We start from the raw sequence: 27,764 nt of genomic DNA, 5'->3' as shown, positions 1-27,764 counted from the left end.
TCCACTATTATTGGCACCCTTGGTAAATATGAGCAAAGATGGCTGTGAAAATAAATCTGCATTGTTTCTCATTTTGATCTATTATTTAAAAAATCTACAAAATTCCAACATTTCATTGAAGCGAGACACTTTGAAGTATAGGGGGAATATCACATTGTAAAAAAAATATTCCATACATGTTGGCCTCAGTGATTGACACCTTCGTATTTAATTCACTCGGCAACATCAATTTATAAGAAAAACAGCTCTGAGTGTTTTCTTTTCTGTCGGATGAGGTTTGAGAGTCATCTGAGTCAATTCTTCCAAACAGCATTTCTCCAGATCCTTTAAATGTTGGTGCTCTCTTATTTTCAGTTCATCCCCCTCATTTCCATAGTTTTCAGATCAGGGAACTGTGATGGCTATGGCTGCATCTTGATTTTGTGCTCTGTGACACATTTCTTGTTGAGTTTGATGTTTATTTTGAACCAATGTGCTGATGGAAGATCTAACCAAAACCCATTATAATATTTCTAGCAGAGCTGGTCAGGTTTTGATTTTTATATCTGTTGGTATTTGATATAATACATGATGCCATGTATCTGAACAAGATGTCCAGAACTTCTGGTATAAAAGTAGCTTCACAACAATAAGATCTGGTGGTGTATTCAACTGTGGACATGCGGCACTTTTTTATCCACCAAATCTTGTGTTATTGTGTTAACTCTCATTTCATATGGCCATAGAACCCAGTTCTGTTTGAATTTCCAGTATGCAGAAGAATTTGCTGGAGTTTATTTTTTTGCATGAGACCAGAAGATTTGTTTCATGAATTTGTGGCGATGGATGTTTATCTTTATTTTAAGGCAGGTGCATGTTTAAGTTCTGTTTACACTAAGTAAAATGTACATTTAGTTATTTTGTGGATGCTTTTATCCAAAGCGACTTAGAGAGTTCAGGTGCTAATACAAAGTTAGTAGTTTGAACAGAAGTTAGACCAAAACTTGTTTAGAGACAGAGAGAGAGGGTTAGTGTTATCCATTTCTTAGTGATATGCTGTTTACACTCACCGAAAATAGCTGTATTTTCTTTGGATTAAGTACTAATAGTAGTTAGACGCTTTTTACTTATAAATAGTGGCAGATAACATTACCACAGTATTGTTTTGCATTAAATATTATGCAATAATGACAGTTTAAAAGTCATTGCTGCACATAGTGGGATATAGAATTTCTAGGCTTTCCAATAATAGTGGCCAGGAAGTATTATTTAATTAAATTTAGTTGGAAACAAGGCAAATTTATGATTACAGCCTTCTTTGCTCATATTTACCAAGGGTGCCAATAATAGTGTAGGGCGGGGCACTGTATTTCCTGTGCTAACTTTGAAACACGCGTGTTGAGCACTTTCTGACTAACCCTGATATAAATACTTGCATTAAAGCATTAACTCACTTCATGAAACAAAACATCACTGGACGATCAAGTTGACACTCGTGTTACCACATTTAACAATCTGTGTTGCAACACTTTCGCCACAAGTTCTGCTTATGTGACTTTAAACCTCGAAGTAAACAAGCTAAAAAAATCTGAGTGAATATTGCAGCTTGATTTTAAAAACTGCAAAAATCTTCTCGTTCTTGAGAAATTGTTTTGTTTCAAATATGAATAACTGATATTTCTTAAAAATAATAAGTTTCCATGTTTCCAGAATAAAATAAAGCCCTGCAAAGCCCCTTTATTTGTCATGTTCAGAGAATTGCTAAAAATGAAGCATAAATATATATATATTTCTTTGCAGTTTTTTGCATAGTAATCTAGTGTGTATCTGTAATCAGATTCTAATTACTGTACTACAGTAGCTCGCCTTAAATAATTTTACTAAATTAAATACTTTTATTAAAGATTTATTTAATGTTTTTTTTTATTCAAAAACTATTATAACGTTGGAATCCTTGTAAGACAAGTCGCTGTTCGGTCACGTTCCGCCAAACCTCAAGATGGCGCCAGCGCGCGCAACCCGATCAGTGACGAGAAAGACGTGACGTAACGGACGCGCTTGATTCTTTTTCCGGTCATTGACGCTCCGCGCTGCTGTGTTGCGACGATGCCGAAGTGAGTCGTGCTTAATTTTTTATTTATAAGCGTTTATGGTAAAAGAAACCGTGCATTTTAGTGTTTATAACTTAAGTAATGTGGTTGATAAAAATGAATTATTTTAAACGAAACACGGAGAAGATTTTCTCAGGGATGGACTATCTGCTCATGCCAATCTAACGTTAGCGTTTGAGTTTGCTAAATAAACGAAGTTGTCTTTTCATTCTTCTTCATTTATTTAACGTTTTTCATCAGTTATTAGCACTGTTACAGATTCAATGTATTAAAAAGCATATAAATATGTTTCAAATATAATTGTAGTATCAATAGTAAGGCTCGTTGTTTGTTACTTTTTGTCTTGCCTGACGCAGATTTTATTGTGACTATTGTGACACATACCTCACACATGACTCGGTAAGATGTAGTTTTCTCTCTTAATATGTATAAACATTACTAATTTTGTGTAAAGACGGTAATCATGTTTGTGTATATTTTATGGTTGCAGCCATCTGTGAGAAAGACACACTGCAGCGGACGCAAACATAAAGAAAATGTGAAGGATTATTACCAGAAGTGGATGGAGGAGCAGGCACAGAGTCTCATTGACAAAACGAGTGAGTGATCTCTGATTCTGATGATCATAACACACACACACACACACCCTTCACACTGGCGTTTCATTCACGTGATTATTCCCTCACTGGGGAAAATCACTCTTATTTGACTCATTTTCTACAGCACATTGTTTAACGTTTTCTTTGGATCCAGTTTAATATGTATTTTCTGTGTGTGACAGCGGCTGCCTTCCAGCAGGGTAAAATCCCCCCCACGCCGTTCCCCGGAGCTCCTCCACCTGGTGGATCCCTACTGCCTCATCCAAGTATTGGTAAGTTTCAGAGTTCAACAAAGAATCCAAGACATGGAGACTGCAGTTCATTGGGTCTTTGCATGTACACAGCACAACGTCAAGTCAGAGGCCGCGTTAACCGAAAATGATCCGTTGTTGATGGATTTTTTTACTATTGCCGGAAAAATCAGAAGGCCTTTTGATGGACTACAATAAGGGCAAATTGTAACTCCCCGTTTTGTCATTTCCCTTCATTAGAGCGTGATCGTAGGCTACTACACCTGCTCGGGACAGGATGGGTTTCACATTCATTAGCATAACAATTCCTGGTCTGTTTTGGAAGACACGCGAGCTGTCAGTGGTAGGGATGGGTATTGTTGAGATTTTAGCGATACCGCTTAAAGATACCGGTACTTATCAAGAATACGCTCTATACTTTAATGCAAAAACACTTGATGTGAATAGATGTAAAACATACTAAGTATCTGTATTACAGCTGAGCTTTAGAACTGCAGTTTACAAATGCTTCAAACAGAAAATGCCACATAACAAAACGTGTGTGTGTTCCTGAGCATACCACTTGCGGCACTTAGCATGTGTATAGGAGCACATCATAATGTCATTCAACATATATACTATCACTGTGGTTATTTGGCTGGTAGACCCTATTTCTTTTTTTCCTTTCTGTTTTTAGGTCTACTTAAATTTAAGTACGATATGATGTACGATATACAATAGAAGTAATATATTTTAATTATATCTTCTACTTTTTATCATTTTGAAAAGCTTGATATATTGAAAGCAATGTTTTAACTTGTTCTCAAATAAAGGACTTTTATTTTGACGGGTTGCCGCAAAAAAACCCTTAACTGTCAGTGAGTGGGGAAAATGTCTCTCCCCACATCTGCTTTGTTCAGTGAGCAGCAGAAGCAGCACATTCATGGCTGCTTACTTTTGAGTGAATGAGTACAAAACACCATTTACAAGCACCTGTCATTGTTACTGACTAGACAAATGAACATAAACGTTTGTCTGTAATTTTATGTCCGTGTTGTTTGGTTACTTAAGTCTACAGATACATTAAGTATATAAATAAATATATACAACAATGGCTTTATTGGACATTCACTTGTATTTAAATACAGCAAGTTCCGACAGTAAACGCAAGTACAGCGTGATGACGTCACTTACATGCTAATAACATGCTGTAACACCACCTTGAACCATAGTGACGGGTATCAATAGATTATGACAGATTTTTTTTGAGCCTATGTGAAAATGACAAGCTATAGAAATGTCAAGTTTCTAATATAATGGGAGCTAAATGGGACTGAATGTGACAGAAATGTAGGTTGTAGTGGCGTAACACTTTATTTTTTTTCAGGTGGACCTCCAAGACCGGGTATGTTACCAGCCCCACCAATGGGTGGCCCTCCTATGATGCCCATGATGCCCCCTCCACATGCCATGATGCCTGGAGGACCAGGTATGACTTGTTTAGATTTGCATGTTGCTCATATGTAATGTGTCTTCGCGGTAAACTTCATGTTTATAGCAGTCTGTAATTATTTTCTCTCTGCTTTTGCTTTTTAAGGTCCGGGTATGCGGCCACCAATGGGTGGACCAATGCAAATGATGCCTGGCCCGCATATGATGCGACCTCCCGTTCGGCCAATGATGTTGTCTGTTAGGCCTGGAATTGTGCGACCCGATCGATAAAACTACCGCTTTCCCACCGCTATTCACAGATCAAGAAATTGGCCAAACAACTGCACTGGTTTTACAGTAGATATAAGACTTTTGCAATGACTTGCGTATGTGGATCAAAGTTTGGTTCAGAACATTCTGGTGACTAAAATTAAACAAAACGGTGAACTTTGCATTGGCTTGCGCCTTCATGACAGACTTTGAGGGAGCTATGGAATGGATTTGTGTATGATGTGTTTATTATACGTTTTAATGTTTTATTTAGCGACTTTGTCAGGGTTTTTCATTTTTTTGAGAAAATAAAAATAGAAACCTATTTTGCCTTTGTGCTTGTTTGTGTTTCAAAGTGAATCGTGTATCTTGTTTTTTTTATAAAGTAAATGATCTCAATAACAGCAGCTCCTGTCGATTTAAAATGCAGGAAAGTTGAATGCAGGTGAAAGACACACAGGTAGAGCAAAAATTCAAATTGAATTTATTTGTTCAATGGCATTGAGACAGTCAAATGATTGTTTCTTAAATAGTTGCAATGAACATACAGAACAGTATGAACATTCCGAATGAAAGTACATGGAATCGACATCTTTTAATCATAATTCACCTTCAACATAGGCCAACAGTGGTGTTTAAACCTGTGTTCAAGTGCATTCGTTCAGCCCTGATCCTCATGGATTTTGACATCATCATGCCAAAGAGATGATACTGCTAATGTCATCAATGGATGTTTGCTCAAACTAAAAGTAGTTCAAGTGAATTCAGAGAAGGTGGTGAGAAGAACTGTGGCCTGAGGGGTTTTGTGTTTTTTTTTCCTGTAAATCAGTCAGACGGTTTCACTGCAGCATATGTTCCCAGATTCACATCAAATCAAATTATAAAGTGACGCTTGGACAGCGAGTCTTTGTGATGCGTGAACATAAAGTGACATTAAATCGGACTCCTCGCTTCATATTGCAAATCAATAGCCTAAATCTGCTACATCTCTGCTGTTTCACAGTAAATCACATTGCATCAGCCACTGGTTTGAAAATAGTGTCTTTTTTTGTAGTTGATTTTAAATAGAGCATTCTTTTCTAAACATGTTTCCATCACAGACTCGCAAAGTTCTGACACATCACACGTCTTCATCAAGCAGTTTTCAACAGATCTCGCTCGTGTTTGCTGTGTTTTCTGACGCTCGCTCACAAAGTCCTCGATGAATAAAATAAACCAAAGTTCAACAGACAACATTGAACACAAATGTTCACACAGTGCTCAGGACAGAGTTCAGCTTTTTTTTTGTCTTTGGACAGCAGTGAAGTAAAAATTACTTTTTTCTCATTTAAAGATATAAAGTGTGAAATCTCACAAAAATGGGCAAGAAATGTCCGAGCCAACATTTTCAATCCAAATTATTACCACCACAATGCATGAAAAAATCTTATCCTGTTACGCATAACAGGATATTTTGTACTGTAACTATTTTGTATTGCAGTAGCAAGAATGCCCTTTTCCCACGATTCTGCCACAAACGAATCTAAATGTCAAAAAAAAAAGAGGCTCTTTTCATGCAATATATATATATATATGTTTACATTGGTTGTTATAATGAGCCGGACATTTCACTGTTTGACAAACTCAAATTCAACTTCACCCACATTCATGCTGAATTGGAGTTTAGTATTTGAGGTTCATATTCACACCAACAGCACATCAGGTTTTTTTTAAGTAAAAGTTATTCTGGACAGTCGCTCTCATACGGCAGTTAAGTGCTACTATAACCTCTCTCTCTCTCTCTCTCTCTCTCTCTCATCTCTCTCTCTCTTTCATCTTTCTCTCATCCCATTTGGATTCACACACAATGTTTCACCTGATTGGCCTTCCATTCACACCTTGGTGTCCGGAAACTTGAAAGGTGGTGTCAGCTACACAAGGAGAAATATATTGGAATTCTGTCTGAGCCACGACAGGACAATGCAAAGAACATAGCAAATATAACAACATGATAGAATACACATCAAAATCACATTAAACATGTGACGGTGCGAGTGAAATGGATTTGGAGCATCTTTGGATAATTTGGTTAGAAAATGATACAAAACAATGACAAACAATAATAATGAATGATGGGAGAATGAATGACGATGTGCAACACAGTCACAAAGCGAATCAGCAAAGCGTATGATTCTGTCCACAACAAGAACCAAACGTACACACACGACACCATTTAAGAGTGACAACCGCACTTAAAATGAACAACATTCATTCGGTCTGTTTGACAGAAGTGACTCCTGGATTTGGGAGTAACTCGGGTGGAGACGATCAGGTCAGAACATGTGCTTGTCTTTATTCATTTGTAGCAGATTTCATGTTAAAAACACAGACTGGATTCTTTAGATCTGAATTTGGTTGGAGAATGCGGTTGTGACTTGTGTGAGACGACCACATTGATCTGCATAGTGTGCGTGTCCTTTGAGACGAGACGGACATCGAAACAAAACATCAAATATCATCTCATCCAACATTTGTGAATAAATCAAGTTTGATAAACATCCGGTTCATTTCACAATAAACCTACAGCTGCTCTCTAGCTTCAGTGCTTGTGTGTTCACCTCATCATATTCTCTTTTCACAGTTACAGCAAAAATGACCACATCCTTCTTATGTTTACCAAAATGTTTGTTTCAATCTCCTGCAATGTGGAGAAAATCACAAAATGAAGAAAAGATGATATGAAAACACATTTACTACGTGATGCCACGGTTACAAATCTAGAAGTTTTTTGATCATCGTAATCAATCTCTTCCCATAAGAGAGACATCAGAACGGGAATCTAGATATTAATATAATGTTTTAATTCTAAAAAATCCCCACACATTTAAAATGCAAATGTAAACAGGCGCCATCCTCTCATCCTCAGATCTGCAAAGCGTGCTGAGACAGAAGGAAGCACTGGATGTAAACTGACACGATCTAACTCTATCTTCTGTAAAAGTGAAGGACCGCTGGGGAAAATGTGTGGTGCTATGATCCAGCGATGGGAGAAAAGTGATCTAGTGCTACAGGGCTCAGGGACCGTCGCATTCGTGATGATGAACGCATGTAAACATGAGAAACTGTGTTGGTATTGCTGCTGCAGTTTGTGGATCGACTGGTCCTGCCGACATGAAGAAATGCTACAAGTGTTCAAGCCACCCGCAGGAGTTCGGCGGTTATGACAGAGAGCCCTCTGACACGAGGAAGCGAACCGTAAACATTCAGCGTGATCTAGAAAACAGGGAAGCTTTCTGAGGCGGTTCTGATGGTGATGGAAGAGTTAGAGAAGGCTGGTTATACGCCGCTCGTCGGTCAGATAGACGGAAAGGGAAGGTGCAGATTTGGGGTTCTCCGAGAGGGAAACGCAGGCAGGAGCGGGGACGGGAGAGCAGTCTTGCCCTGAGGGAGGCTACACATCACAGTGAGAAGGCACGGGGCACTAGAGTTCACGGGACGCAGGGTTGATTCAGGACGGCAGGGGGGATCGGATCAGAATATGGTGGTCTCGTACTTGGTGCTACTCGAGGGTCTGGAGGAGTCTCGGGGTTCGAAGAGCCAACTGGTGCTGCCCGACGACTGCAGGTCCGTCTCGGGCTCCAGAAGATCCATGTGACGCTGGAGGAGGAGCGGAGAGTAAGACTGCAGGAGAGAAGGCAGCCAACGGAAAGCCAACATCACATCAGCACATGTGAGGAGACTGACACACTGAGCACATGTCTGACAGCACTGATGTCTGCTGTCTTGAGTTTATCTACTCAGAACACACTTCATTCTTAAACCCAATTTTTACTTCTGCGTCGGACCTACACAGTGGCATATAGTGTAAAAAAAATCATTAAAAAAATACATTCCGTAAACTGGAAAATCAGAAATATACTGAAAAATTATTATTTTTAAAAAATAAACTGTAAAGAAAAGAAATCTTTTCAGCCATTTTCTGTAATTTTACGTTTTTGGCCGCAATAAAAAAACATATAAATCTGTGAAAAACAGTCAAATGTAGTTTTTTTCACATATTACGTGTATAATCTGTAAAAAAATAACAGAAAAACTCTGTTAAATAATATTTTTTCTGTAAAGTTGTAGGATATAGGATATATGTTCAATTGTTTTCTTGTAAATGTGTTGTCTTTTTCTGTAATTTTATAGTTTTCGACTGTATTTAATGTTAATATTATTAACACTAATAAATATCATGTAGAAAATCTGTAAAAAAAATTACAGTGTATGCAGGTCAGATGCAGAAATAAAAATCATAATTAATCGATACAACTGTTACTGTTGCTGCAACTAAACAGCTGCACAATATTCTTGCAAATCATTATGAAAATATTTCAATTTAATAACACCTTTTTATCAATTGCAATGTATCTGACAAGATGACAATCAATGAAGAGAATCTGTGACATACAAATCTAATAATCTGACTTCAATCATAAAGTTCAGTTATATTTCAACCCCACTAAAAAAAAGAAATTCTAATGCGCAGAGAGTATAAAGCCTTATTTTAACAACATGTTATACAATCTGTTTTTACATGTAAAATATTAATCAAATAAATATTTAAAATGACATTATATAAAAGAGAATAGAATTGAATAGATTTATAAAATATATAAACGCACTATAAAAGTGTTTAATACCTTAAATAATATAAGACTCCATGAAACATAATTTACTTTGATTTTGTGGTGAATTATGACCGGCTCTGTTAGATTTCCTTATTAAATAAATAAAGTCATCCTCAGGAACATCACCGTTTTAAGTTTGTGACCTGTTGCTAGTGTCAACCAAACATGTGCATGAGGGGAAAATGTGTGGATAACAGTGAACGTTGAGAACATAACAGGAAAATTAGTCAAGTGAAAAGGTGGCAGGGTAGAGAAAGTGAAGAATGAGAGAGAGAGAGAGAGAGAGAGCAGAACCTGAACTCCAGGGCTGAGGGAGGGCAGCGGAAGGTAGGAGGGGCGGTGGGCGGAGCACGTGTGACAGTAACAGCAGCGGGATTCAAGCACAGGTGCACCCTGGGAAGGACACACAGATTACAGGTTTACAGAGGCAAACTGAAGAAGACATTTAGGAGGTGACCCATCTATGGGGACTGGTGATGACCACGGCCTAAAGGGCTCATTCACCCAAAATCACACTCGCTTTCACATGTCAAACCATATCATCAAACCGTTCTCCTCCATCCACAGTCACGCATGAGCCCCTTTGATTTTTGGGTGAAGAGTTTCCTTTAAAGCCTCCTTATAACAGCACGATGAGGATCTACACAAGCAGTCAAGACTTCAGCTCATCAAATGAGAGATGTGAATCGGTTTAACTTCAAAATCAATGAGAATGACATCCAATCACTATAGGCCTTACAGTAGAGGACATATTTAGACAAGAAATGAGGATTAGATGAAGCTAAAGCATGTGCAGTACTGTGAATATATTGTGATTATATTGATTTACATTGAGCTACAGCGGACAACAGACTTCATTCACCAGCAACTTAAACAAGGTTGTGAAGGATGCATTTATATCTATACAGTAAATACAGGGCTGGACTTAAAGGACTGGCCGATGGCCCGGGGGCAGCATGGGAGATGCTCGGGGCAGTTGAGAGAATTGTCACTTGCCCGATCGGGCTGGTGTTGTAACGTCATGGGAAATTATCTATATTTATCTATATATTTGTACGTTTTTAAGACTATCAAATATTCCCAAGAAGATGCAAAAGAGGACAGGATTCCGTTCTCACTGAATTGAGGAATTTTGCGAAGGAGCAAAACGCATGTGGAGACAAATCGTTTATGTTATATTATATTAGATCCGTGCAGCTCTTAAAGGGGTAGCAGCATAATAAACGTCTCAGTTTGTTCATCAAACAAAAACACTCACTGCTCTTCACTGATTCTATTATAATTTTAGTAAGGTTAAATCAATATTATATTTAAAAAAAGTGAAGACTATAAAGTATTTACATTATTTAACTTTTGTCCCTGATATTATTACTATTATTAGATAATTCAAATGCAATGATTATATGTTGTGTGTTATTACATGTATCTGTGGTATTGCTCATACTTTGATTACATGATCTTATTTTATTACTTACTGATTAGTTGTCTTCAATAAGGTTTGAAATGTTGAATTAAAGGCTAATCATTTTATGGTATCATACCCTTTTATATTAAGATTACATAGGTAATACAAAAATAACTAGATATTATTTAATACATTTTGTGGTGGGGCCGGTGAATATTTTGGCAGGGCTGGTAAAAATTGGAATCATTTGCCCGATCGGGCCGGTAGAAAAAATCCTTATCAAACTGCATTTGGCTTGTTCTGATTTACAGATTTACAAAATACAGCTAACTAACACAATGAATTTCTCTTTCTGAAAAGGAACTCTTCATATATACACTGTCTGTAGCTGATTTCTCATCTATTCAGTTATCTGCTTCTGTTCCACAGATAAAATCAGAAGGTAAATGATGGCAGAATTTTCATTTTTGGATGAACTCATCCTTTAACACAGAACGTGCTTCATCTTTATTTCATAGCATCATATATTTCCGAGGACAGTTGATCCGTCATACTCACTGGCGTGCGACGTGTGCTGCTGCGGGATTGAGACGTGGGTCGACTGCTCTTGGCTTCTTGATTTTCTGTGGCTGGACCTGCATAGGAACTGTGCCGCCGGGACTTCTGCGCCTGTAAAGCCATCTGATAGGCCACCTCGAACGCTTGTCCCAGAGTCAGAATGATCTCATACGTCTGCGTCTGCGTGAACAAAAGCCATTGCTTCAATGAATCCTTACATCATACGCATTACTTGTGTATTCTTACTGAACACGTACCACTTCTACAGTGGTGAAGACATGACAGAAGTGATGACTAGACTTCAGATCTTTTGTGATGTAGGCGAATGTGCAGAGGTCATCAGGATCCTGCGCGGCACACGAGATGTTCTGGATCTCGTGCTCTGCGACTTTAGCCTGAAAAACATCAAGAGCTCGTCACCATCTCCAAAAACGCAGAGAGCTTTACAACACAACAATCTTCAGGACAACAAACAAATGTGAAACAAGACACAAGAACTGATTAGTTTTGCATTGTAAATCAAAGTTTATTTGGTCAAACTGGATTTATTTTGGATAAAACTATTATAAATGATTCATTAACAAACATATTTATAAAATAAAACATCAGTTATGATCTGATGGTTACCTTGGTGGCAGCATCAACAAACTTGACTCCTCTGTAAGTGATGTGCAGGACGATGACGGGACCTTTCCGGTGATCTTTAGATTTCTGAAGAACATCACAGTGAAAACAGATCAATGCGTTCATCTCTGCACAAACTCAACAACGGCATATTGACTCAAACATACCCGTATTCTAGTACACGCCTCCTGCGTAGACTCGATCCCTCGAAGATCTCGAATGATCACAGAGCCCAAATACTGAACAGAGAATCAAAATCTAGAGTCACATAACAGCAATTCATCATGAGAAAAGAAATTGTTGTGCAAACACCAACAACACATTTACTGAAACATGAACATCTGTCAATAATTATACTGTATGTAAATATTAGTGTCACGGCAAGATTCCCATTAAAAAATATTGATGTTTGAAAGAGCTTCTCAATGTTTTATGTGGGGCTTATTAATGGAGCTCTTTATAAACCACTGAATATTATTGAATATTAATGACATAAAGCGCTTTACAATCAGATTTAATCCACTGCTGTTTACGACACTTGTGTGATTTCCACTGCTTTTATCTTGTAAATGTGAAGCACAGTAATTCATAGATCTCCTTAACATATTTATACTAAAAACAGAGAAAATATGTGGGGTTACTCCTAAATCTACACTGTAAAGAAAATTGCGTAAAAAAAACCTGAACATTTTCTGTGAACTGGAAAAACTGAAATATACCAGGAAATATTTTTGTTTCTGTAAATTTATAGGATATACGGATATATGTTAAATCATTATGACAATTTATCTTTTTTCTTGTCTTGTTCTGTCATTTTATTTAAAAAATTGTTTTAAATAACAATGTCAAAATAATATACACATTTAAATAAACTTTACCCCTGTAAAATTATATTTCTCCCCTGTTCTTCTTGTAAATTTGTGATATTTCAAAAAATAAAACTGTAAAAAACAGAAGTTCCATGTTTTCTACATTTTACGTGGATACAGTAATTAAAAATTCATTTACAGTGTAACCTAAATTTCAGAATTGAAGCCTTATGCACATTCAATATTTAGGATTATTAGTCTTGATTATTAATGTGTCTGTGGAATATAGATTTCTCTTATGTTCTTTTAAAGGGAGATGTTTGAGTGCAAAGGAGTCTTACAACAGAATGAGAGATGTGACGTCACTATAATAACATCAGTCTGAGATTACACAAAAGAACTGAAAAACTATGGAGACACCAAGAATCCTCCATGATGCTCAATCCCAGTGCACATCATTCCTCTGTATTGAGTCAGAATAAGAAAAGCATCACTCACTCGGGCCTCATAGACACACGACTCTGTGATGAGTTTGTCAGGATGATGGTGCCAGGTGGACACAGTGGTGTATGTGGCGGATTGACTGGTCGGACGGAGACTGAAGCGAGACTGACGATCTGCTTGCCGATCCTGAAGGGAACAAACATGACCACATGTGAACTCTGTGTCCCGCTACATGGGCACAACGTTTTTAATAAAACACTACTTCTATAGAACAGAAATATAGTAAAACATCAACTAATTATAAATATACTTTCACCAGTGGACCTTGCATAGAGAAAAACTTGCAATTATAACATGCATCTTAATATCATATACTGTCTTTTATTTTTCCCTTTTTAATTACGATATATGTAAAGGTGCTTTACGAAAATTGTGAAAAGTGCTTTATAAATAAAATTGAATTGAACTCTCTCTCTCTCTCTCTCTCTCTCTCTCTCTTTCTCTCTCTATATATGTATTATATAAAGTTATCTATAAATAGTTGATCTATAACAGTTTTCTTCAGATTATTCCAATGATTTATTGCATAATGATGATTTTATTCACTCTGATATCATGCAAACTGAGCTGAGATAATGTTTGTTAACCATGTTATAATGACAGTACCTGCCTGTGTTTCCCCACACATCTTTTTGACTTCATCTAAATTATTCAACATACACGTGTCTTCAAAAACATATAAATGATTTATGTACTGTGACTACAAACATCAGGAATCTGTTACTGTGACTGAGCAAACGTGCTTATTTCTCTAAAAATATCACCTAACAATTACACACAAGCTGTTAAAGAGCATAAAGATACACAAAGAGTACAGATATATGTTCATGAAAAACTTTACATCAGTCTTCAGCTGCTTTTCTTTGAGGGTCAGATTCCAAAAGCATAAAAATGTATTTTGACCATATCATCATTTCTTCTGTTATTTTGTATTTCTGTTGTATCTTATAGGTCATATATAAAAACATATACCGTACACAAAACACACATCCAGTATCTGTGCCTTTTTATTACATTGACTTGAAAGGGATATTGTTGTTATAAACGTTTTTTTAACTGATACTCACGTGTGATCGTGATCTTTCACCGAATGAGCGGAGTGAGATGGTGCCGTCGTGGTCCAGCGCTCGACTCTTTCGTCCCGACTCACCCAGAGGAAGCAGCATGTCCATCGATCGGCTGGTGTACGAGTCCAGTAATCCCAGTGATGATGTGTTCTGAGACAACAGATCCTGAATCTAAGAGAAACACATCATACACATCTTGTTCACGTGTGTATTCAATGAGACATTTTGTGTTTAATGTGAGAAACGTAGGTTGCACATTATTTTACAGTCCGTGTTCCTACAGTGTACTTACCTAAGAAAGTACTGCTGCTATAAGGTATCTACATGGAGTAAGTTTAGGTTCGGGGTTAGTACCTAGTTATTACACAGTTATTACATTTGTGGTAATAAGTACAAAGTATGTACATGCAGGGGCGTGTTTACCATTTTATTGGCCCTAAGCCAAGACCTGAGGCCCCCCACACATTGCCTAACATTTTTGGTTGAATTGCACAGCAGTGTTGAGTACATGGAATTAATAAGATATACTGTACATAATAATATAAACTGGATTTATTTTACTTTGAACCGCATAAGGCCACACGATTCTCTACAGTTTTTATAAGAATAAACCCTCTTGGTTTTGGGACATAAAAGTGTCCTTTGTTTTATTTAGAATAATACAGAATGCATTTAGCAAGAGTATAAGAAAGTAAAAGGTGCAAGATTATTCTTTTCATGCTTCTTTTTCATAGCATTGTTTTGCTACATTCATAAAATTACTATTAGATTTATTTTCTTTTGATTTCTTTATGAGTACCGCTTTGATATGTACGCACCACTAGGGGGCCCCCAAGTTTGCAGGGCCCTACGCAGTTGCGTGGTAATTAACAACGCTACTTTGTTCATGGGAAACAGGACTGTAAAATAAAGTGCAGCCCAAATCGTCCGTCACCTTGAGCTGGGAAAAGCGGTTGGATTTTGAAGGGGCTTCTTCATACGGACGCTCCGCTATTGAGGCGATGATTCTTTTTCTGTGACCCAGCAGACCGATTTTTAACACCTGCGTAGACAATACAAGCGTAGAGAACGTGACACGCTGACACAGCCAGATTGTGGATTTCTAGCATAGAAACTCAGAGACACAAAGATTGTTGAGCGCACTTACATTGACGATTTCAAGTTCCCACAGGTTCTTCACACAGTCCAGAGTCCTGTAACCACTGGACAGAAAGTTGTGCAGATATTCCAAAAGACCCAGAGTTTCCAACCATGAAGACAGAGACGTGCTGCCATCACATCCCAGAGCTTTCACCTGACAACACATGAAAATCAACACAACACATGAAAATCAACACAACACATGAAAAGAAAAACATGCTTTCAGCCAGAAACTTAAAACCATTGCAAAAATGTTATTGCTTCTCTATCGCCATCTCTGTTCAAAACATCAAACTGCAAGTTACTTTGTGTACTTATTTTTAAGTGTATTAAAGTTAAACTCGCATTCAAAATCAAACCAGACAGCTCTTATTTTAAATCAATATTATAAACTTATTTTTGTTATTTTCGCGTGAGTGACGCGATCTGACAAATATTTTGGAACAATGCGGAAGATGAGATTGACATGCGTTTGTGGCAATCAAGAGTTTGCATCTATTCGCATCTTTGCATTGACTTTGTATGTAATTTACTCACACTAAACGTTTCATTCACGTTTGGTATGAACCCAGTGTTAGAACCTCTTGCACAATAACAGATTTTGTTAATATTTGTTTGATTAAAGATGTCTAACATAAATAATGTATATAATGACTATATGAACATTTCTGCTGGATGTGACTGTACCTTTGGAAAGCTTTTAGCCGCATGAAGGATCTTCTTCCGGTGACCTGGATCTGTGATGCCAAGTTCACGAAGATCTTCATCTTCCATTACGTTACTCCCCTAAACAACATTCACAGCATTTTCTTAAATTCACAGATCTTGAATAATAGACATTGATCAATTTCTTAGTATTTTTGCCTTATTTCAGTATATTTTAGTACAGAATCTAAACTCTGAAAACAATAAAAACTATCTGACAATTTAATGTTTTGTCTGAATTAAGTTTATTTTTTACAACATTGGCAGATTTTTCTCTTGTTTTAAGCATAAACTCACATATTTTTCTTTGAAAACAATACATCATATTTAATAAATGAAACTTAATAAAGAATGTTTTGATTTATCCTGAAAACAAGACAAACATACTGCGTGAGAAAATGATTTGTTTTGGAGAGAGTAATGTCCTTTTTGTAGGTGAAACAGACTTGTTTCGTTCATTATTTATTCACCCTCATGTCATTCCACAGCTGTTTTACTTTCTTTCTTCTCCAGAATACAAATTAAGATATTTTGAAGAACAACACTGACACCATTGACTTCCACTGCATGAACACGAAACCACTGAGACATTTCTCATAGTATCTTCTTTTGTGTTTCACAAAACATTTTTACAACTACACGAGGGAGAATAAATAATGACAGAAGACAAGATTTTTTTTCTTCTTATTTCTATTTTCTGTATATATATATATATATCTAAATATGAAGAATTTGGTTCCAAAATGATTTTTTTTTATTTCTATTCTTTTTATGTTCTCGTGTTTTTATTGTGTAAGTGTGTAACTGTATTTTTTGAATTATCATGACTTAAAACAAAACCAACCAACTGCAGTTTAATTAATATTAATTTGAATGCACAGTAAAAAAACATGATTTTTGACAGTTTTAAAAACGGAATTATCTCAATTTGGAACCAAACTCTTCACGTGGAGGAATGAGTTGGATTACAGGATCGAACAATCAACATCATCTTTATGTCGTGAATCGTGTACGCCTCGTCCCCAGGCTTGACAGGACTGGGGTGTTGATCAATGATGCTCTTTCGACACTTACCATGAAGCGCAGGTCATCGAAGCCGTTGAGCACCAGTCTGCTCTCGTACTGAGGGAAGCCCACGTGCTCCAGCCACTCCCCCACCGACTGCTCCAGCACGCGGCTCCCCTCTGCATCTGTCGACAGAGGAGGACGCTTCAGCAGCGAGAAACCGTTCAGCCGATAGCAGCGGCACTCGGAGGCCGAGATGTGGCATTGCCACATCATCTTCGGCCAGCAGAGCTGAGGACAGCAGCAACAACAGCAAGGCAGTGTCGAGGCTTACACCACGGCCCCAACCACAGAGAAACCCACCAAACGAGCGACTGGGCGAGGCGAGGGTCAGGCTGAACGCCGGTGTGGAGGTAGACCTTTAAAGAACGAAGTCAAGTACGGGAGATGATTCAACACGAGGTGGCAACGTCAACTTTCGTGTATTTGAGCGAATAGCTGATCAACAGAAGCTTTTGGCTTGGAGTTCTGAGATGCTACGAGAAGGTCGCAAGGAAGCGCTCCCCGCATTACTCTACACGCTCTCCGTGAGGCCTAACAGGAGAAATCCTGGAAAAGAAGCACGACAATGAATTCACTACGAGAGACCCTCAAACCGGACCGGACCCCATCTCGTCTTCCCGCCCAGGTGCGGAGCGTGTCAGAGAGTATCCCGCTAATCCATCCGCGGCTCATTCCAAGCTCAGAAGCACCTCGCTGGGTTAACATGCCAGATCAGAGAGAACCATGGAAGCGAGACGAAGCCGAGCCTTCATCCACTGGAAATAAAGCGAGAGATCCCTTTGCACCCCAACCCGCCGCTCCGGTTCCTAAGGGTCCCGCGGCCCCCGTTTAGGCAGCGCTCTGGTCACAGTAATCCACAAACTGCCGGTCCTCCCAATCTCACACGCTAGCATACCAGAATGGAGCGCGCCATCAAAGCGAGGAGAAGCCGAGTCCGGATCCAGCAGGAGCTCCGACGACGCAGAACGCATAACCCCGTGAGAAAGCCCTGTTGATGGCTCCGTGTGGTTTTTGGAGCCCTGCACCCGGCTCCGGTCGCTCCGTTCTTCTAGCAGACGTTCCTAAGGGTCTTGCACTCGGGGGCAAGGTTTGCTGCATCCCTGATCCAGGAACGCACAGTCACAGCGGCAGCTGCATTCAGCGCTCACAAAGCACAACATCCAGATGACATACAGCTCCTCCAGAAAGCCATCGCGTCGCCTTCACACTAGCGCCTCGCTCATCACCTCTCGCACATCGCATTCACTCGCTTTCGCCGTCTCTCTCTCTCTTTCCTCTTGGATTGCTCTGATGCTCATTGACAGAATCTCTATAAGATCTACAGCGCTGCCATATGCTGTCTGACGCCGAGAGCCGCTGCACGGCATATACACTCCGTTCCTTTCTTAAATCCCCCTCCCTCCTGTCTCTCTGCCTCTCTTTCTGTCTCACACACACACACTCTCTCTGTGGCGATCAATCCCTACCCTCTCTCTCTCTCTCTCTCTCTGCCCCTCTATTTTTTCCCCGCTCCCCATACTGATTAAAATTGCACGCAGGCTCTCTGATCTTGTTGGTGCAGAAAGGACACCATCAGAGGAAAGAGCAACGGTGAGACAAACCCCGATCACACGCTACTGTGCCAGGATCGGTTGGAGAAGACCGAAATGGAGAAAACGCACAGGTCCCACCGTCTCACCCCCCATCATCAGCACTTAAACCCCTCCAGAGCCTCCATGAAATATTCAATCGCGAGCCTCATACCGCGGTAAATCATCAGAGGAATTAAATTCATGAACGTGTCACCGTGCGGTTGGGGAGGAGGGGGGGCGCGTGTTAAACGTTAAGTCAGCGGAACGCACCGGCGGCGCTCACCTTCCTGGTATCTGAAATCCTGACGTTTGTCTGTCGTATCTGCATTTTCATATCATAGTGCGTTGTCATTTGGGTACACGTGCGTGTGCTGAGGGCATGATCTGCATGCGGCCGAGAGATTCATATGAGACGCACATTATTCACATCTATAAACACATTCAATTCAAGTCCAGATGTACAGTACATCCACACAGCCGCAGGCCTTCAGCAAACTGTTCAACCACATGAACCTACAGAGAAATGACAGCTGGATTTGTGACTCCAAAATAACATGGAAACATACCCTGGTTTTACCGTGGTTTTGTATGTGCATATCGTCATTTGGTAGATGAGCACAAGTCAAATGATTTCAACTGCACGAGTTCACACAAAAATGAGAATCCGTAAGTAGGTCAGTTTTTTCTTCATACTTTTCTTCATTTTGCTTCATGAGATTACACAGACAGGCAGCTGGCGAACGTTCTCTTCACATAATAATACTTTTTCTGTCATGACAACTCTCGGAGGGTTTAGCATGGTAGTGTGCATGATATATAAATGGTATTTGGTCTTGGCGGAATAGATCTGCTACAATCCTGATGCTGCGGCTGAGCAAGTACAGAGACTTTCTAAAGCCACATCAACAAAATAGTACTGTGTGCATGTAACATTCAGAGTAAACCCCATGATCACCTTGTAGCAGATCTATACAGGTGGAGATGGGGAAGGAGGAGGGTGTTGAAACGCGCTGCAGGGCTACAACAATCATAAGTCAAGATTTAAAGAGTACATTACATGAGATCATGAAAATGACATTTCATGTTGTTGTGTTGAAAAGTATGCAGTTTGCCGAGTTGTAATTCTGAAGGTGAATGAATAAGAAAGTTATTGACTTGGAAATAAGGGAGTCGGCTATGAATCACTCAAACAAGTCGTCACTAGTCCGAGTCGCGAACCGCCACGGATTTACGCCACAACATATATTTCCGCCTATGTTTTGCTAGGACTTCCCACCAAAACTTCATTCTTCTCACTCAAACACTGTGGCTCGTGATCCTCATTCGCGGTTGACCAATCACAGCAGACTAGACCATTTGACCAATCTCATCAGACTAGGGTAGCTGAAAGGAGGGGATTAGACGGATGAATCACGTAACAAATAATTTGAGAGTCAGTCAAGAGGTAAGGTAAGAATAACTGCATATTATTACGCAATAACAGTGTTTTAACACCTTCTGTGTACATTAACTCCATAAACCAAAGTAGGACGATAAAAATCACTAGATATGTACTCTTTAAACATTGAGTAGCAAGCTTGTTGGCTGTTGATACAGAGGAACCAATCAGCTGCGCAATGGGGTTAAGTTATTATGTCAGATTGGTTAACTTTGGCAACTTTCAGTTCTGGGACATCATCCACTACCATAGTAGGAAAAAAATATTGTATTTTTATTGTTCTGTTGAACATAAGAATTTAGGAAATGTTCTCGGGCACCTTTGACTACCATTTTATTCTTCCTGCTATGGTGTCCCAGAACTGAAAATGACTGACATTCTTCCAAATATCTTTATTTGTGTTTATCGTAACAAAGTAACTATAGAGGTAAAGAAATTACATAAGTGTGAGTAAATGATGACAGATTTTTTATTTTTGGATGAACTATCCCTTTAATATTTCCACCTGATCTCGGTTCATCCCATTAATAAACCGCTCATGGGCCGGAATTCTCATAACGTCAAACATTTTTCTTTAAAGGGGGATATGACACGGCTGAAAGGAATATTATGTTTTGTTTTACATGTAACTCAATGTGTAAACATGATATAAGGTTGATAAACGCTGTATTCTTCACACACGTGCATGTTTGTATCTCCTCTCAGATTTTGAACGAAGCTCATGGCTCTGAAAAGCGAGGTGTGCTGTGATTGGCCAGTTCACCAGTGTGTAGTGATTGGTGGAATACTGCAAGCGTGTGAGGGAAATGTAACACCTCTGACCATATTTGGAACATCAGGTTCCTCTTCAATTGTACTGACAGGTACACCACCTTACTTGAGTATACATTTGGGCGGTCTTAGTCAAATAGTTAGACCACCAACTGATGTAGATTTGTGGGGGTGTGCTTACACCAGGTGTTTCAGGCCTTTTCTCTTTTAGATAGAATGCATCTTTTGTTAATACACTTTCATTTCTGATACTTTACACGTCTAATACATGCATGATCAACTTATAACACACCAAACACACAGAAAACAAGCCATATGACCCCTTTAAGAGCAAACGAGTCATTACACGCAGATTCCCGTGAAAGTTTTGAGGAACAAAAGCATCCCCAGATTCTCTCTCCATGACGTGTCTCTCTATTCAAAAATAGTGCGCTCGCTCCATATCGGGAGACACGACGCTAGAGGAAAGAGATCACGTCCTCATTACTGAGTATTGAGATGGATCTCATCACAGCCTCCGGTTCACAATAAACTCACATACGGCTGGAAACTGAGAGTTTGTGCTCTAGATAGAAAATGAAACGACTGTGAGATGATTCAGCTGAAGCTTTGTCAAAATATAATGTCTGTTAATCCTAATGTGAGATTTCAAAACAAATGTATTTGTTCAGACAGAAACTCTACTGCTCAACAGTCTATCACAAGTAATTTATTTATTAGCGGTATAAAAGTAAACTCATCAAACTATTATCTTGTCATTTTCCTCAAACAGCTTCTTGAGGTCTCAACCTGACATGCATTTAAACCAAGTTTACATCTATTCAACTCATGTGATATTCATTGATGTTTCTTAAATATTCAGTTCAAATACATCTTTTGGCTTTGTGATGAAAAAACATTTCATTTAAATGACCCTGTACTTTTGACCGGTTTGAGCCAATACATAAAATCACACTTATTCTCATTGTTTATTTATAATATTCATTATTTCTGTTCTTCTTGGTCCGTGTTAATCTCTTATTACTTTAGCAGCCGTGCTTTAAAAGACATACAGTGGTTCTCTTCTCACCTTCCACAGCCGCTTGAAGATTCTTGGAGATCTGGAAGCCGGCAATTTGAGTCATGATCTTTTCAATCTAAAAGAAAACAACAAGAAGCACATGGTTAGAAAATTAAATGAAATATTAAATTTTGCTGTAATCTGCCACGATGGGTTATTCCTCAATGGATTTTGTTAGAAATAATTTTTCGTTCATAATTCATGCCTGTTGTGTGCCAAGACCCCGTGTTTCTGAATTCAGATGAGCTGAAATCTTGGATATATGGGAAATCTTTTCACCTGTAATGTAACAAAGACACTAATAAAAAAACGGTCATCTTTGAGTTTAAAAACATAAACGTAAGGGTAATGTTGATAGTGAAAGAAAATGAAGGGATGAAAAAGTCCATTCCTCACTCAGAGATAACTCGTCTTCAATCAAAAGACTTTCAGGAGAGGACCGGAATAGAAAAACTTTGTTTTTTAATGTAATATTTAAAGTCATAAAAACTTGTGATGTGCGCTTGTGGCATAAAGCCTCAGGATTCATTAAGAAGTCAGATAGCACGCTCCATGTGCTGCATCCCCTCCAGCCATACAGACCTTCACATCTCCCACTCGCAAGTAACCTACATACTCAATATACACTTCACATCTATCCATTATACAAGACACATTACATCATCACCATCACACTGTCCCAACACCACAGACCTTCCAGAATCTCTCCAACCCATCGCTTATGTGTTCAAAGCTACAGTCATTTCATATCACAGCTCATTTAAAAAACAAACAGATCCTTGTTTCTGTCCAGTATAACAGAACATGGAGTGGATTCTTTTGTCTTAAAATGACACTGTTTGTGTGAGAAATTCTATTTTGAGGACTCAGAATGACCTCATCTGGCTACCATGAGCTACAAACGTGCAGGTTTTGAGGAATGATGATTTTGAGGAATTCACTAAAGTCTAGTGTTCTTTTAGACGAGAGAGAGAGAGAATTATTGTGTCCGTCGCCTCGAGCCACAGAATTTCAAGGCTTCTATAAAAGCGGTTCATGAAAGTAATAAAGAAACATCACACAACATCCAACCTAATGAGTGAGTATAAAGAAGACAACACCTTGAGAAAACACGAAGGAGGAAAAAAGATTTCATAGAGCCCTGTCTCCTGTGCCGTGTGCCAGAACTGTAACTACATTACAGGCCTTCAATATACAGTAATGGACCGACCGCAAAACACTGCTGACACCACAGAGAGAGAGAGAGAGATAATCTGGAGACATGAAAGTGGGAAAGAAAAGAAGAAAAAAGGAAAATAATAATAATATTAATAATGAATAAAAATAAAAATAAAAATACATAAAAATTATAAAAATATATAATGATCCCAAAATTGGATCTTGAATTAAACCTTTCCACATTATTGTATACCTTACTCGTCCATTTAAAGACTTTAAAACGGCAAATTGTCGGTCTTTGGAAAACTCTGTGCTCCACTCTTATCCTAGATTCAACCAAAGCAGTAAATAGTTGAGAAACATAAATATTCCGCTCTTCAGCAGCTAGTCTACAAGACTTCCATATACAGTAGCTAATTTGGCTTGTCCAATAATAAAGTTTGCCACAGTGCTGTTTGTGTGCTCATGAACACTTAAACCCAAAGATAAAGTCTCGTTGAAAACAAAACCCAACACCCTAACTAAGCTTTCTACCAAAATAAACAACGGCATCAATCTAAAACACTATGTAAAAACATGAAAAACTGTTTCCAGTGAAGATCACAAAAGCACGCTGGTGAAACATTCATATTGAATTTGGAAACATGAGTGTTGGTGGGCAATGCATGGTGCAATATCCTCCACTGTACATCATCTGACTGTTTAGGTACAGGGCCCTATGGACGAATCAGAACGATCAGAAGGAACAATCAAAAAATCTCTTCATTTTGTATCTCCTCTGTCATTTCTACGGCTGGAAGTCAAGCTCTTGTAACCTAGAAAAAGTCAACAATCTCCTTTCCTGATCATCTGCGATAAAACCCTTGGGAGACACAAATTTGACAAAAGTCCACGTGACCATCAGAATGTCTCTGACAGCTGAAAGCCTCTCTCGACCGCATCTCCTCCCTCGTGCTCCTCTTTCACTTTCGCCTTTTGATGATATTTTCTCCTGACATCTTCCGTTTGCATATGAATTATGGAGAGACTTACATTGCCATCTGTGGAGAGCATGTTTGACCGCTCATTCAAACGCAAGATGACTTTAGCTTTTCTGTGGAAGCACTGAAACATTAACATGCAGAGGAGCGTATGGCTGAACGTATGACAAGTACACGCAGAACCCATTCCTTACATCATCTCATTTAACCCCTTGTGTAGTGTTCATGAGCTTACATTAAATTCTCAAGTATGCATAATACTTTACAGATGTTCACTCATTAAAGCAAAACTGAGCATACATAGGTACGGTTTGTCATTTGGCTCCACTAAAATATATATAATATGGGAGAAAAAACAAGTTTATCTTCAATAAGGTTGATAAAAAAACATTTACACATTTATTCATTTAACATACACTTTTATCCAAAGCAACTTATAAATAAGAGTATTTAATATCTGGTGTAATAGTGATGGCAACAGATGTCAATACTGGTATACACCATGCTACCAAATCACTCTGGATTCATATACCGACTGTATATCAAACATCTCTAACAACATCAAACTGAAAATAAATTAATAATCAAGTATTATACAAATTATTCACATTACACTATTAAAATAAACACTACTGATATTCAATACAGTCTGTATTGTATTTCTGTACCAATACGGTCATCAAACAATAAACAATATCAAAGTACCACAATATAACATCTAATACACCACAACAAGACATAATTCATCCTACAAAGAGCCGCTCCGCTCTGTGTGCACATGAAAGTGAAATAGAAGAAATAATGACACACTTCACCTTCAATGACAGTTCACAAGTTACCGATGTGATCAGAGAAGCGTTCTCACAGTAAAGTGCTGATCCAGCTGTATTGTGTCAGAGCGCTGCCTCTCTCTCTCTCTCTCTCTCTCTCTCTCTCTCTCTCTCTCTCTCTCCGTCTCTCTCTCTCCCTCTCTCTCTCTCCATCTCTCTCTCTTTCTTTCTCTCTCCCTCCGTCTCTCTCTCTCTCTCTCTCTCTCTCCGTCTCTCTCTCTCTCTGTCTCTCTTTCTCTCTCCCTCCGTCTCTCTCTCTCTCTCTCTCTCTCTCTCCGTCTCTCTCTCTCTCCGTCTCTCTCTCTCTCTCTCTCTCTCTCCGTCTCTCTCTCTCTCTTTCTTTCTCTCTCCCTCCGTCTCTCTCTCTCTCTCTCCGTCTCTCTCCGTCTCTCTCTCTCTCTCCGTCTCTCACTCACTCTCTCTCTCTGACTCTGTCTCTCCATCTCTCTCTCTCTCTCTCTCTCTCTCGATCTCTCCGTCTCTCTCTCTCTCTCTCTCTCTCTCTCTGTCTCTCTCTCTCCCTATCTCTCTCTCTCCGTCTCTCACTCACTCTCTCTCTCTGACTCTGTCTCTCCATCTCTCTCTCTCTCTCTCTCTCTCGATCTCTCCGTCTCTCTCTCTCTCGCTCTCTCTCTCTGTCTATCTCTCTCCCTATCTCTCTCTCTCCGTCTCTCACTCACTCTCTCTCTCTCACTCTGTCTCTCCGTCTCTCTCTCTCTCTCTCTCAGTCTCCACAACCGGTGTGTGTGTACCCACAATGGTAAAAAAAAAAATACTTTACAAGTTCTTTTAAACACAAGTTATTTTGAAGAATGTAGGACAGCAAACAGTTTTGGGGCACCCTTGACTACCATTGTATTTTTTTTACAATTGTATTCAATGGGGTCCAAGAACTGTTTGGTTACAAGCATTTGTCCAAATATCATTCGTTTAGTTTAACCAAAAAAAAAAACTAATTTACACAGATTCGGGACAACTAGGGAGAGAGAATTTACTGTTCCTTTTAGATGTTGGGAGGCAGATGAGTGGATTGAGTGAATGACCACAAAACACAATGTTCTTACAAACAGAACTCTGTGTCCAGTTCGGCTTGAGCGCTGCATAGATGAGCAGTTTGGTTCAATTTGATCCTCTTGTTTACACATAAAAAGAACAAGAGCAGGAATCTAACATTTCCTTTCAAAGTCATTGTTTTAGACATTTTTTTTAAAACAGATGTTTTTGCTGACATTCATATTTAAACTAGTCATGTTTAAAGTTGGCGTGAAACGGAAGTAGTGATTGTATTTCTATTCGTATCGTCCCAAGGGAAACAACTGATGAAATGAGCAAAAAAGGGCGGGACTTGATGTCATCAACCGAGAACTGATTGGATCGTTTAAAGTTGAAAGATTTGAAACCACGTTAGTCATCTGTCAGTCATTGCAGCCCCGCCCTCGCGCCAGTCCTCGGGACAGAAAGTGAAGAGAGGTCCATTCCAAAATGATATGCAAATACATACTGCAACACTGTGTAAAACAATTAGAATGATCAATTTTAATATCATGTTATTTAAAGGTGTTGAAAATGATCTACTCTTTATTAATAAAATGGATAACAAAATGGGTCTTATGGGACAATATTTCGAAATTGAGATTTTTACATAATCTGAAAAGCTGAATAAATAAGCGTTCTATTATGTATGAGTTGTTAGAATAGGACAGTATCAGGAATCTGAGAGTTAAAAAATCTAAATATTGAGAAAATTGCCTTTGAAGTTGTTAATCAGAGACTCTGTGACAGGACATCCACTCACACAAATAAAGTTTTGATATATTTAAGGTAGAAAATGTACAAGATATCTTCATGGAACATGATCTTAATATCCTAATGATATATGGCATAAAAGAAAAATCAATCATTTTGACCCATACAATGTATTTTTGTCTTTCACTAAAATAAATCCTGTGTTACTTAACACTGGTTTTGTGATCCAGGCTCACATATTCTATTGTCTAGTCACCACCTGAAACCACCCAGAATATCCTAGAGAAACTGTCTAACAATCACTCAGAAAGCCACTTAAAAACATCTTAGCCACCTCCATGAACTATGCCCACTGCCTAAAACACTCTAGACACCAACCAGAACACCTTAGCAACCGTGTGAAAGAGCCCTAGCAACCACAAAATCACAAACCGTGTTTAAATGTCAAGAAGACTTATTGCCATTTTAAAATTCTAAACAGACCAACATGAGAAGCAAAGCTTCCTGTTCTAGTGCTTTATTCTGACTGCTCATATAAATGAAAATCAATGATCCAAAAGCTCAAGAGGTTATAGAAATTTGAATAAAACATATATATATATGTTGGTCAAATGTATTTGGATAGCCTGTGAGATATCATGACGGCTGATTGAACGTTGATCACGGATGAAACATTGTGAGGTGTTATTGCAGCAGAGGAGATGCTGCTGTAGATTCAGCGTGGGCCGATCTCTGGGAAAGTTCCTGAGAAGATGAGGAGTGACAGTTCAGGCCCAATTATCCCCGTGTGCCACGTGTGCAGAGGGACTGAAGGATCCAGCCGAGCGTTCAGCAGTCAGCCACTGGCACTGATACTGTCAGGACCTCCATCCTCACCTCAACATCACCCTCTGACCCACACACAACCATTACACAACCTTACATCACTGAAGAAAAAGAACAGCGGGTTTGTTCATGCCGGAGACGTTTGCTTCAAGTCACAGATCAGATCTCCTTGATACATCAGTTATTTGTCCTAGACATCAATTAGATGGAACACAGCAGATCGAAGTCTCTTG

At 38.8% G+C, this 27,764-nt stretch overlaps 2 protein-coding genes across 5 annotated transcripts; one reads left to right on the top strand and one right to left on the bottom strand.

Moving 5' to 3' along the window:
* Positions 1–1,994: 1,994 nt before the first annotated feature.
* snrpc (small nuclear ribonucleoprotein polypeptide C) lies at positions 1,995–4,945 on the top strand. Its single transcript, XM_056750815.1, has 6 exons — positions 1,995–2,093; positions 2,447–2,489; positions 2,581–2,689; positions 2,872–2,961; positions 4,307–4,408; positions 4,517–4,945. The coding sequence occupies exons 1-6, from the start codon at positions 2,086–2,088 to the stop codon at positions 4,639–4,641; spliced, it is 477 nt and encodes a 158-aa protein (XP_056606793.1). The 5' UTR covers positions 1,995–2,085; the 3' UTR covers positions 4,642–4,945.
* A 136-nt stretch (positions 4,946–5,081) lies between these two features.
* anks1ab (ankyrin repeat and sterile alpha motif domain containing 1Ab) lies at positions 5,082–22,064 on the bottom strand. 4 transcript variants are annotated; one of them, XM_056749660.1, is made up of 12 exons: positions 17,159–17,863; positions 16,067–16,165; positions 15,387–15,533; positions 15,174–15,281; positions 14,240–14,410; positions 13,167–13,298; positions 12,027–12,098; positions 11,863–11,946; positions 11,493–11,630; positions 11,236–11,415; positions 9,567–9,665; positions 5,082–8,280 (listed from the first exon to the last, which is right to left on the bottom strand). In XM_056749660.1, the coding sequence occupies exons 1-12, from the start codon at positions 17,363–17,365 to the stop codon at positions 8,131–8,133; spliced, it is 1,587 nt and encodes a 528-aa protein (XP_056605638.1). In that variant the 5' UTR covers positions 17,366–17,863; the 3' UTR covers positions 5,082–8,130. The 4 variants fall into 4 exon arrangements, with proteins under 4 accessions (XP_056605638.1, XP_056605639.1, XP_056605637.1 ...); XM_056749661.1 differs by having other exon boundaries at positions 5,082–6,530; XM_056749659.1 differs by lacking the exon at positions 5,082–8,280 and adding an exon at positions 22,002–22,064 and having other exon boundaries at positions 8,757–9,665; positions 17,159–17,274.
* Positions 22,065–27,764: the final 5,700 nt, after the last annotated feature.

Source organism: Triplophysa dalaica, chromosome 6 (genome assembly GCF_015846415.1).
Source record: "Triplophysa dalaica isolate WHDGS20190420 chromosome 6, ASM1584641v1, whole genome shotgun sequence".
NCBI lineage: Eukaryota > Metazoa > Chordata > Actinopteri > Cypriniformes > Nemacheilidae > Triplophysa > Triplophysa dalaica.
Note: the sequence above shows the minus strand (reverse complement) of the source record. Positions and strands in the feature narration are given on the sequence as shown.